General features: G+C 41.6%; 1 protein-coding gene across 1 annotated transcript in view; it reads left to right on the forward strand.

Annotated features, from left to right (window-relative positions):
* The first annotated feature begins 3,200 nt into the window (after positions 1-3,200).
* The window catches only part of INCA1 (inhibitor of CDK, cyclin A1 interacting protein 1), a 196,425-nt gene continuing 187,142 nt past the window's right edge, over positions 3,201-12,483 (forward strand). Inside the window, exons 1-2 of the mRNA XM_086946634.1 lie at positions 3,201-3,287; positions 9,851-9,967. Of these exons, the coding sequence (XP_086802760.1) occupies positions 3,241-3,287; positions 9,851-9,967 (164 nt within the window). The 5' untranslated portion in view covers positions 3,201-3,240. The remainder of the gene's footprint in view (positions 3,288-9,850; positions 9,968-12,483) is intronic.

Here is a 12,483-nt window from a genome sequence, read left to right on the forward strand (position 1 = left end):
AGGACTCGAGGCTGCGCGCGCTCCCTCCGGGCACCCCCGGCGGCCACCAGGGCTTCCTTCCGGCGAAGCACGGGTAGGCGAGACTCGAGGGGGGCCGGGTGAGGGAGAGGGGGCGACTCCCCGGGGAGGAAGGAGCCCTACGGGCCTGAGTTCATTCCTGCCGTATATTATCTGAAGGAAGACCTTTTTAGTTTAGAAAATGTCTATTCTCCATGACTATGGAAGTGCCTTCCCAATGTGTTCTTGTGGTTTGATAGACTGCCATTTATTGCAGTACTACCCTTTACCTATGTTTGGTTCGCTTTTGTAACTTGCACACGCCACTTTTCTCTTGTAACACTCTGTTAGCTACCTCTCACTTTTGTTTGCTTTCGATACTTGCACAAGTGCCACCATTGCCTCATGTAACGTTTGTTCTTGTGTTGAGTGTCCTCCATTTATTGCAGTATTACACCTCTACTTGTACTTTGTACGCTTTTGTAACCTGCACACATGTCACTTTTGCCTCATGTAATGTAACTTTTGCTTTTATAATTTGTTCCCTAGTAATGTTCTCATGCATCAGTTCTGTTCCTATTGTGAAGCGCTTTGACACCTTTGGGTAAAGTCTGTGCTATATAAAAACGCATAAATAAACACAGCCTCTTCGAAAGGCTGGACAGGGTTCTCTTACTGCCTCACATGTTTGTTCATTTTAGTGGCCGTTCAATCACTTTATTCAAGTAAATATCTGTTTCCTTTGAAGCTTAAAATCTTTATTGTGTTTTATACATTAATTCAGTAGGCTTTAACACTGCCACCACAGTGCATTGTGCGCTTCTTCAAGGAAATTACATACTTATAAGACAAGAGGAATGACAATTTTTTAAAATACATTATCACTTTCGCTGTAATATATTAGAACATGGTGTATCACACCAGTCGCTCCACTTACCTGTATTCGTGTTCCCAAGGGAGTAGTTGCAAAAATAAAATGTCACCGACTTTGATGGTACAGAGTGAACCACCAAAGTGTGTATCCCAACCATTTCTATGAACACCTTTGGAAATTGTTCCATGGGGAAAATAGGTGCAGAAGGATGCATTTAAAACACAATTATTTTTACGGGCTTTTATATAGCACAAACCAGACCCATGGGTATCAGAGCGCTTTACATGAGCACCAGTTTCGTTACAGATGGACAGATTCATTTTTTGTTAGGCACGGGGAGATTAGGTGATTTGCCCAGAAACACAGGATGTTGAGCGTCCCAGCCAAGACTTGAACCCGGTTCCTCGGTATTGAGGTTGACCGATCTAGCTGTTAGGCCACATCCTCTCTCAATTTGAAACAAACTTGGCCAAATAGCTGTTTTTTAAAATTATTTTTGTCTTTGCTTCCTTCCATCTTTTTTCTTTTTGTTCATCCATTTTCATTTTATTTTTCTGCAATTGATTCTTTCTTTTGTTCTTTTTTGTATCAGTATTTCTTGCCTTCTGTCAGCTCTCCTTTCAATACTTGCTTTTTCTTTTTCTCTGTTCTTTCCTTCTGTCTCACCTTATTGATATCTTTCTGTTCTTTATATTCTTAGTCTTTCTTTCCACTGTCCTTTCCTTCTTCACATTCCCCATTCATTATTTTTTCTTTCTTTCTTATTTTCCTGTTAGATCCTGTACATCCCTGACCCCTTTTTCATTATTCTGTCACATCTTTAATTCTTTCTGCCTTTCTCTTCTTTCCTTCCTTCCATTGGCCTTCCCTCCTGTCTTTTCCTCCCTTGTCCTGTCTCTATGACCGTATGTCATACCTGGCTCTCCATATAATCCTCTTCTTCATTTCAATCAAGAATGTGCTCCTGTGCCTCTTGCACTCCCCATCTCCGACAGTTGCTGTTTCTAGTAAGAGTACCCCTTCTCACAACCTGACTCTAGTATTACTTGCCACCTGACATGACAAGGCCATGCCTAACAGCCTCCTCCCATCACTTACTGTACAAATCTCCTGATTATGTCTGTGTGTCTCCTAGCTTTAGAAAAACAAAAACCTGTTACGTAGTCTATAACTATAGACAACTGTACTGTGTTGTCACTACATCCAGCTAACCTCTGAATGTGCTTATTCTCTGTTTTTCTTGGCTTCATGCAAACTGCACCCCAGCCTCATTCCCCTCTGAATAGGGAAGGGCTTTGAAAAGCTCCACTGGCCCCCGCTGTTCCATGCGGGTTCATGTAGCCACAGAAATACAGATATGTGTGGGGGAGTAGCAAGGGTGCCATGAACCCTATTGGAAGCAAGGACGATGAGCTTCCTTACCCTGGACCTGTATCAAGCCTTAGGTCAGGTCCAGTGCACCGCTTGAACCCCTAGGCACAGATGCTACTGCAGCACTAATGAGAGCTACAACCCTGCTTACAGCTCTCGGAATCCATCTTGCCCCACTCAGAGTTATACTCACTCCCTTGAGAACAAATAGTGCATATTATTTTGCTAGAAGGAAAACATTTTTCGACCTTCCCTCTGCTTGCCAGTCTTCATTCCAGCATGACTATGACAGATTGAATGGTGGAGAAGGAAACGTTATTTACTTGTAATAGCAGTTCTACAGCATTGATATCTTTCACAAATTCAGATGTGACCTTACCTGCTCCCATTTTGCTTTTAGAAGGTTAACTTGTATGCCTTGTCCACTGCTATGAAATGTGACAGAAAGTAGTCGTTGTTGGCCGTGGAGTTCAGATCACCTCATTGTGTAGCATTTGGACAACGTACAGTGAGGTGTATGTTCAACTAAATAAGCACAACAGTATTGACAGTCAGCCGTATTAATATTGGTCCTGCTGTGTACAATGGTGTGGGAATGTTTCAAGCATTAGAATCTAAGAAGCTTTCCCCAGTTCATTTTCCATAGGATATCAAGCAGTGTTACATAAATCAATAGGTTGAGAGGATGAAACATAATGCATACAAGTCAGGTAATGAATGCTGCCCTCTCTTTCTCTCTTTTTCTCTCTCTCTGTCTCTCTGTCTCTCTCTCTCTCTGTCTCTCTCTCTCTCTCTCTCTCTCTCTCTCTCTCTCTCTCTATATATATATATATATATATATATATATATATATATATACATATATATACGTTCATATTTATATATTTAATTTGAATATGTACATGTTTCAGGTACACAAAGTCTGCTGCATCGATTTAGTGAGACAGGTGTTGACAGGTGTTGCTTCATACGAGAACTGTGTCCATAGATTACAGATCATGATGGAAGAGGAGAATATGGATGAAAATTTGATCCCGTTTGCAAAGTAAGTTAGAATAATTAAAAAAAATCCAATGGTTTCTATTTTGCGTGGGCAATACAATGTTTTCATCTCTCATTTCCGCATATATAGTGCAAAGGTAATATGACTTTAGGTCAGAAAATGTGAGAAATTCTTATTGCACAATTGTGTCTGAAAAATATAATCACATACTTTCAGTAGTACCAAGGTATTATCGTATTATCGCACCATATTAAAAGTACCCCTTTTCTGGTGGTAATGCGGAACACGAGATGAGAAAACCACTCTTTCCTAGCAAATGGGTTAGAGGTAGATATAGGGAAGATCTTTCAATTTCTCGATGGTTCTCTTTGCTGTGTCATGTGTTATTTTATCCGGAATGGTGCTCCCCTTCAGCCTGTCACTGCTCCCCTCCCCACTTTCTTCAGTGGTCTGGGTCTCTGCTTCCTCGTCTCCAAGATCCTTCTCTAGTCCCTGTAACATTTCTCTCCTTCTCCATTGTTCTTTGCTTCCCCTGCTTCTCTTCTCCTCTCCTCTCCTCTCCTGTCCTCCTTTCCCCCCTCCTCCGGCATCATCCCTTGTTGAGGCAGACCAACCGCACACAGGGATAGTTAAAAAAACCTGCATTTTGTTTCAACCTCCCTTTACACCATCCTACAGAGAGCTCTTCAAAGTTAAATGTAAGCTCATTGATATAAACCTAGATAGTCCTGTCTGAGTGTAAGGACACCTAGACTTTTGTCCAGATATATGTATTTATAATAATCTTCTGGCAGTGTAGGTAGACACCCCAGTGTTGAACAGTTCAGTGACACTCCATAAGTCATTGACTGGCTAGCTTTAATTGCATTTATATGTAGAAAACTACAGTGCTGTACATAACATATAAGCCACGTTGCAGCATTTAACATAGAATGTGTTATACAGTGAAACATCTGTGGTAACTGAAAAAAATGAAGGGAAAGGTGCATGTCAGGTTAAAAGTGCACCAGTCTCATTCAGCATGCACTGTAACTTTAAGAGAGCCTACAGCTTCCTTTACCCAGCATGCACTTTAATTGGCAGTTTGATTTACAGCATCAGTTTAATGTTTTCAGCTCATGCTGACTCGAACTCAGGACACTTCAGATGTCTTCAGAAAAGTGTTTTGATATTCACACAATATCTTTTGAAGAATAAAATATATTCCCTGTCTTTTTCACCTCTATGTAATTATCTTCTCCTCGTTGTGACCTTACTTTTTGTACAGTGCACCAAATGGGGGAGAGAGAAGGTTGTTTCTGATCCTCATGATCTGCATGTGGTCTGTCTTTTAGCTTCTTATTCTGTTAGAGACCTTCCACATCCTCAAAGAATGACAAACAGGGCGCTTAAGTACAGTGAAGAAATACGCCTGAAAGGCTAACTGGAAGTACTCAAGAGCTGAAGTGGAAAATAAGAGAAAGAGGAAAAAAGACAGGACCTACTCAACTGCACCAGGCTCTTTCAGTGTAAAGGACACCCACTGAGGAAGATCCAGGGAAAAGAAACATCAGAAGCATCCCCACCATCGCCCCAGACACTCCTATACATCTGGAGAGCACAGTTTGTCTTTGATCTTGAAGCCATTGGCAGTGACGTGTTCACAGTCGACAGACTCTATAGTTCAATCGTGTCCACACCAATGGCTCAAATACAATATCTGCATCCATGATACCAATTCCATCGATGCTGAGACCAGTGCCTACGATGGCGAAGGTTACCACACTGATGACCTGTCCTACTGCGAAAAAGGGGATGAGGACAGTAAGGAGGGCTGCTCACTCTAACACAAAGGTCTTCAAACGTTTGAATACCGAGACCCCCGTCAACATTTTGAGGTGTAAGGACACGCTCCTGACAAAAATTTCTAAACCTGTAGGCAGGGCTAATGGAATTTTGAGGCAGGTGAGGACCAAATTGCGCAACAGGCTTGACTCAATTGTGTGGGAAGAAAATGTAAATGATGTTATGTGATACCACGTATTTTGGGATAGCATTTCTTCATTATTTTGACATTTTTTACACACAGTAACACTGAGGAAATAGTTCACCCCATCAGTACCCATTTATAACCAGAATGCAGCAATTAACATCAGAAAGATTTCTAGTCAACCTTTGTGACGGGCCTTGCACTCTACAGGAATAAGTGTTGCCACATTAGAAGCTCACCTGGCCCTGGCCGGGAGAAGCAGGGGTCCTGGCGGGTTTGTGCAGAGTTAAGCAGTTCACCCATGCAGCTTTCCTCTCACCCCCTCCCTTCCATCCCTCTCTCCTCTTCTCTCCCAACCCCATATCTCTCACTTTGCAGGCCATTTTCTTTCACTCCTTTTTACAACTGCTGAACTGTCCCCATTCAACCTCTCACTTCACCTTTAAGCACCTCTTGCCATTCTGTCTTTTCACTGCCCTCATCTCTAACAGTCTCTCGCATTTATCTCATGGCCTCTCTGGTCCCATCACCTCCCGTGCATCTCAGCACTTCTCATTCACCTCGTCTCTCCATTCCACTGTTTGTCTATTTGTATTGTACACATCTCCAGTCCCCCATTCATCTTTCACATCTCCCCTTTGTTCTAACAGAAGCCCTCACCTTTGGCTCACACTCACTTCTTGTGTGTCCACACTTCTATTCTGCAATTCACATTTCTCCTGCCCGACCTCTTCAATCGAATCCTCTCACTCCCTTGCTGTCCTCTCTCATCCTCTCATCTCTCTCCTCTCAGCAAGCATACGGGTCGGACCCGTATGCTCCTCTCGCCCTGTGCCACTCTGCTTATTGTTCCCTAATTCAGGAAGGCACGAATTGTCTGTCTCGCTGTTTTGGTGCAGGCCGCGCAGTTATGGAACTTGCACCCTCCTTTGCTTCGCTCCATGAAGAATCTATTATCCTTTAGGAAGATGTAAAAACCTGGCTCTATGCTCTGTAGGTCCGCCCATTTGGCTGGTTCTCCTTCTCCTTCTGTGTGTTTCTCATTTACCTTCAGGCAGCCAATGGTTGTTAGCCCCAGGACATCTTTTGGTAACAGAGGCACACTACAAATGTAAATAATAATAATAGGCAAAAGCAGGGGAACACTCCCAGCCAGGGCTGGCACTAACACTGGTCGCACACGGTGCAACAGTCTTTTTTGGTGTCCCACCCCGTTTCCTCTTTCTCCATGAATTCCTTCACTGCCACTTGCCAACAATGCACCTCATCTCTCTACAGCACCTTTCAGACAAACATTTCATTTTTTATAGAGCTACTCATAGTTTACTCACACTCATTTCTGTGATCTACATGGTACATATTCTTTGTAGCAGGCACATTAACCCTCTGCATTGTGTGGGTGACGAGTGCCCATGTGAGTGCACAGTGAGCGATGCAACAGTGTGAGAGTAGGGTAAGAGGAGTGACTGCAGGGTGAGTGAGGTGTCCGTATGAATTTAGTGCTAAGAGAAGGTTTTTGCAGGCTCTTTAAACAACACGTGGCAAGCATTTTTCTTTTGGCAACCCTACTTTATATTCCTTATCATGAAATGTATTCTCACACCAAAGCAGTAAATGTAACCTACATATGTAAGGAATAGGCAGAGTGGGGACCCAGGGGGTACTGGGACCATGAAAAAAACTAAGCCTCTGTAACCACTTTACAAAGGCATGTAAATATGCAAATAGTCTTTAAATACCTGTGAAAAGCTCAGGTGTGCCGGAGATAAGCCTCCAGACACTGCCCAGCCGAGCCCACAGCAGCTCCAGCTCGAGTTGCACTGCAGCAGCCCGGCTGAAACACAGCACGGGGGAAGAGGGGGGCTGAAGCCCTTGGGCCTCAGCAGAAGTGTGACTGGGAGCTCGACCCCCTTTGCATTGCTCCACGGCTCCCATGGGGGTCGCGCCCCACAGTTTGAAGACCCCAGCTCTAACAGGAGGGGCTTAGGTCGCATTACAAAGGTGGCAAAGCCTTTGAAGCTCCCTTCCATGGATGGCTGTTCCTGATTTCTGCTGGTAAAACAGTATGGTGCCTTGGGATGACAGCATGTCAGAATGTAGGGACATAGTCTCTCTACAACATCAGTATCCGTCGGCCCAAATCCTGGCTAGCACACAGTACCTCACCTAAACTCCTAATCTTCCCAGAAGTAGCCGGTGATTTTGGCAACCTAGCACATGACCCGCTAGTCCTCAAGGGCACTGTGTCCCTCACTCATGCATGCCCTTAGTAATCAAAAGAAAGACACAAAGAAAGCTTACAATACATTTATTAAAACTATCAAAGCAAATGTACTGTGATCTCTAGGCAGATGAAACTAAACAACGTAATTAGCATTACTATCAGGCTGTATAAAATATACATCCCCACCATGGTAAATGATCTATCTGCCTAGGCCTGCCCCTTCTGTGTTAGCAAAGGGATATATTAGTGATCTCTGGGAGTGGCAACAGACCCCATACCTGGTGTATGTAGTTAGGTGGTCCGCATCATTAGCTGGCATTCATTTCAGGACAGGTCTCTCTGCTGGGGACGAGACACAGTTTATATGATAAGAACTACTGTGATGCAAAGCTGCAGCTGTGCTATTGTGTTATGTCTAAAACATTAGGAGCTGTTGCTGATCGGTCAAAGAAAACAGTACACCATGTTGTTATGTATTCTAAGCAACCTTGGATAAAATGTGCAGACCGAATCCTGAGAAGAATCACTGAATAACAAACAACATGTACAGCATATTCCAAAAAGAATGTCACAAAAATAAATGTGTTATGTGTGGTTGTGCAAAGCAAAGGCAGCCTAAAACATCTAATATGCAAAACAAAGGGAGAACCAAAGTGGGCCAAGAAGGGAAATCACTACACCATTACATAGGCAATTAGAGTGAGTGAGTTACCAGCTACCACGGAGGAGGACGTTGTATTGCTTGCTGATCTAGGAACCAGGGGATGCTTTAGCTCACTTTATTAAGAGTGCCCAAGCAGGAGGATTAATATACATTTCCCCCACAACAAGCTAACAATAATAGATAGTCAGACAGAACCTTCATCCCATGCCTACTACCCTGGTTCCAGCTCTATTTGGACTATCATCCATATTTTGATGAGAATTATATGCACAATATTGAAATACCTTTCTATGAGTGTATTGGCAGAACGTGACTACAAATAGATATATACCGCTTAATAACAAGAACAACTCGGACAGACCAGATTCCTCCACAGAGAACTATTTGTTGAACAGGATGCCCCTTTGAGCACAGTAATACGTTACAGATATATCCACGTACCCAAATAACCACGGGAGAAGATATAAGAACACTATCTTATCTTTTATTTTGCCCTGAAGAAGTCCCAAGAGGACGAAACGCGTCGGCTGTAGCTCCTGTGTGTGTTTTTTCACTCTCAACTGAACTTAATAAAAGAACTCTTAAAGAACACAAGTAACAACTAATGTGATTTTTGCTGTTAACCTCATCAAAGTTATCAGTTTTTGCAAATTCTGAAGTGGTGCACCTTAACCTTGTTTAAAATGAATTACCAGCTTTATCTGCTATTGAGCCCTACTTGATTATCAGTCTCAACAGGGTAGTATTAAGAACACACCCCTCTTATCTCTCGAAAGTCATATCATAGTTCCATCTTAACCAAGCTATTTAATTCTCTGTGTTTTTCTCCAATCCATCATTCCAAGCAGAGAGATCTTTACCTTCTCTAGCTGTGGAGAGTCCTAAAGTTTATCTAGAAAAGACTAAGGGCCAGATGTACGACCCTTTCATTGAGTGCCTCACAATTTGCGACACATTGCGAGGAGCTAAATGAAATGTACAACAGTGTGTTTAAACTGTTTTGCGATTCCCAATGGGGTCGCAAATTGCAAAGCTCATTAATATTAATGAGCCTCTCGCAATTTGCGAGCCCATTGTGAATGCCAGCCCTCCCAGGGATGGTGGCCTGCTGGTCTCAGCAGACCACAATGTCTGAGACTGCTTTTTAATAAAGCAGATTTTTTTTAAATGCTGCCCGTTTTCCTTAAAGGAAAACGGGCCGCATTTAAAAAAAAACTAAAAAAAACGTTTTTGTTTCATTTTTTTAAGGGCAGGCAGTGGTCCCAGGGACCAGAGCCTGCCCTTAAAAAATTATTTCGCATGTATTTGCAAAGGGGAAGGGGTCTCCTGGGGACCCCTTCCCCTTTGCAAATGCATTACCACCTACAACATTTTACGATTGCAGCAGCCATGTCATAACTTTCTTTTGTTTTGTTTCCTTTTTAGCCATGCTGCAGAGCATTGCTAAAAACTATTGGAAAAATCAATAGGTCCCAAAGGCAAGACATATTGACTTTGCCAATGCCAATGCTTGTTCTTTTTAAAAAAAGAGAATCAAAAGTGACAAACACATTCCAAGTGCATTTTTGGGTTTGTGTTTAGTTCTAATTTGGATGTAAAAAAAGGAAATGGCTTGGATTCAGATATTTTTGCAAACTGTATTCCAAGATGCCATATATCAGGGGATTTATTCTTATATTCGTATGTGTGCATTTGCATAGACTTGTAACTACTATTGGTATAATTTATTATGTTTATTTTTTTCACAGGAGATCCAAGATGGTAAGCAGATATGGGTCTGAAAAAAGACTCACAGAGCTTACTAGTAATTGCAGTACCCAGTGCTACAGTGGTGAATTTTGGAACAGATTGGGACAACAGCCCAGGTGCCAAGCCTTTTAAATGATTAAATGATTTCTTAACTACTGTTTGCAGTGCTTCCAGATGTCTGTTAATAATTATTTTTTTCTGTGCATATACTTCTGGGTGGAATCTTTTTATGGACTTACATCGCAACACTGAGAGGGTAAAACATTTTCATGCTTAAAACCCATTTTACTTCCAGATCCTCAGCCGAAACAACTAAGATTAACAGGTGGACCATACTGTTATTTATTTTTCAAAGGCAACTTCCCGAAGCAGGGACTTGACTTTGAAAAACAATGCCCCTGATGTGCTGAGGGTTTTCTCCCAGCATGTGAAAGACATTTGAAAATTTGAGGTAGCAGTCTCAATGTTGCGGTCTTCCAAGGACTGGACCTTCTTCCTCTGTGAGAGTTGGTGGTCAGGTGCCAGTATTGGGGGACTGTAACAAGGTTTTCTTATGTTGGTGGATCCCTGTCTATGATGTTGGAGGACTACTACCAAGTTCATGTTCTCTAGTGTGGGGGGCTTCCCCTCCTGCATGTTCTTCTGTCTTGCTGCTGGAGGTGGACTTCTGGGCAGCAAATTTGATCTCTCAAGCTATTGTTCAATTGTCCTTGAGGTGCTTTAATGGCGAAAGGCCTTTTTCTGCTAATGAATCTTCCGATGAGACACTTTACTCCGTCACACTTATATCTTCGTGAGTATTGGCACAGTGGCTTGCAGTGCGTTGCTATTTCTTCAGGCAACCAAAGTAACAGAAAATGAAGTTACCATTTCATCCAGTGCTTTGCAGGTTACGACCCCAATAACGGCAGCAAGCTACAGCATCTGTGAATCCTTCTCTGCATTTAGCTGCAATGTTACAGGAACGAGGTCTGGAGATTCAGAAGTTATGGTGTAGGAACCCTACTTTGCTTCAGACTATTAGCATTTGAAATGTGGACCTTTCTGCAATAAGTATTCAGCTCCTTATTGCTCAGGACATCACATTAGTTGAGCACATTTTTAGATTTGCTAACAATATATTTTGCCTTTTGCCTGTTTTACTGGCTTCCACTCATCCCAAGTCGAGTTTTTTGTTTAGTTCCCTCTTTGGTGCCGCTTTGGCATGAGTCTGTGCCTCTGTGTCCTACTCAGATCCTTCCCTGAACTATTACTCAGGTTTCTTGACTCAGTTCAAGAGAATGTTTAAATGCCCTGATATTAGGTGCTCAGCAAAAGAGACCTGTGTGCCATTCAACAGGGAATTATGAATGTTTTCTTTTATGTTACCTAGTTTAGACAATTAGCTTGCAAAACGAGTTGAGAGAGCGTAAACAACACTTTTGATGAAAGATGAGGTATTAAAAGCCAAATGACCTTCCTTTTTGCTTGAGTTATTTGATGCTAGTTTATTATCTATATATCTTTATTTATATTTACTATAAAACATCACCTTCAAAAGACAATGTTGGAAAATGTAAGAGGTGCTGGTATGGTGGGTCCATCGCAGTGGTCATCTTGAAAAGCTGAATATCCAGTTGAGTAAGAGCATAGACAGGTGCCTTTATTGTGCTGACCCGTGTCATTAAGTAGAAGAGTGCACTCTGCAACCACCGAGGACTTCAGGAAAAACATAAACCTGTACTCTGTGAGGGAGATAGGAATGGCTATGTGGACTCCATTATTTAGCATCTTTAAACCCCATGGTCAAAGTCTGTTTTATCTTCAAATAATACTGCAATATAAAGGTCACTCACTTATTTCTCTGTCTGCTGTTCTGGATAGTGGATTATTGGGCATGTATGTAGTTGGAGCCTGGACTTTGGCTCAGCTAATACAATGAAAAATCAAACAAACTCTAGAAAAAGTGCAGATGGTTGATGGGTCCTTTTCAAAGAGATCAAATATCAACAAGATGGATATACGAGTAGATATTAAAACCCACCCAAAAATTGGATCATGTGGTATAGGTACTTATTATAGCACAAACTAAAACTCCTAATGTTATTACAGGAAGTAGAGAAAACAAATTCATTTACAAGTTGCTGAGATGTGCAACAAAAATTGCACAAGAATCAATAATGTACATACATTTTAATTATTTATTTAAAACCATTGTTAATATAAGAACAAAAACAAATTGTTTTGAAATTTTCTAGTGCAAATTTACAAAGTGCAAGTTCATATGATCACCAATATATTTCAAAACAGTAATTTCCTTGGCACATTGGTATAATTTTTTATATCTACTTCATTATTTCAAAAGACAAATAACAAATGCAAATTTAAAAAAGTGTAACATTAAAAACAGGGAAATTATCGACGCAGCGTTTTGGCAAACATTTGATAGCTCTTCACCTTCTTCAGGACAAAAATTATTTCAATTTATCGAATCAAATTATATTGAGACCTAAAAGAAGTTGTCTCTTGCTTGAAATTGCAAAAACACACAATGGAAGAGAACTGTATTCTTCTCCCGTGATACAATGATCGTGAGATTCTATGTGGTCGTCAATAGACTTTAAACGACACACGCTTTGACGTTGTTAATTAA

This window comes from Lissotriton vulgaris, chromosome 12 (genome assembly GCF_964263255.1).
Source record: "Lissotriton vulgaris chromosome 12, aLisVul1.2, whole genome shotgun sequence".
Taxonomy (NCBI): Eukaryota; Metazoa; Chordata; class Amphibia; order Caudata; family Salamandridae; genus Lissotriton; species Lissotriton vulgaris.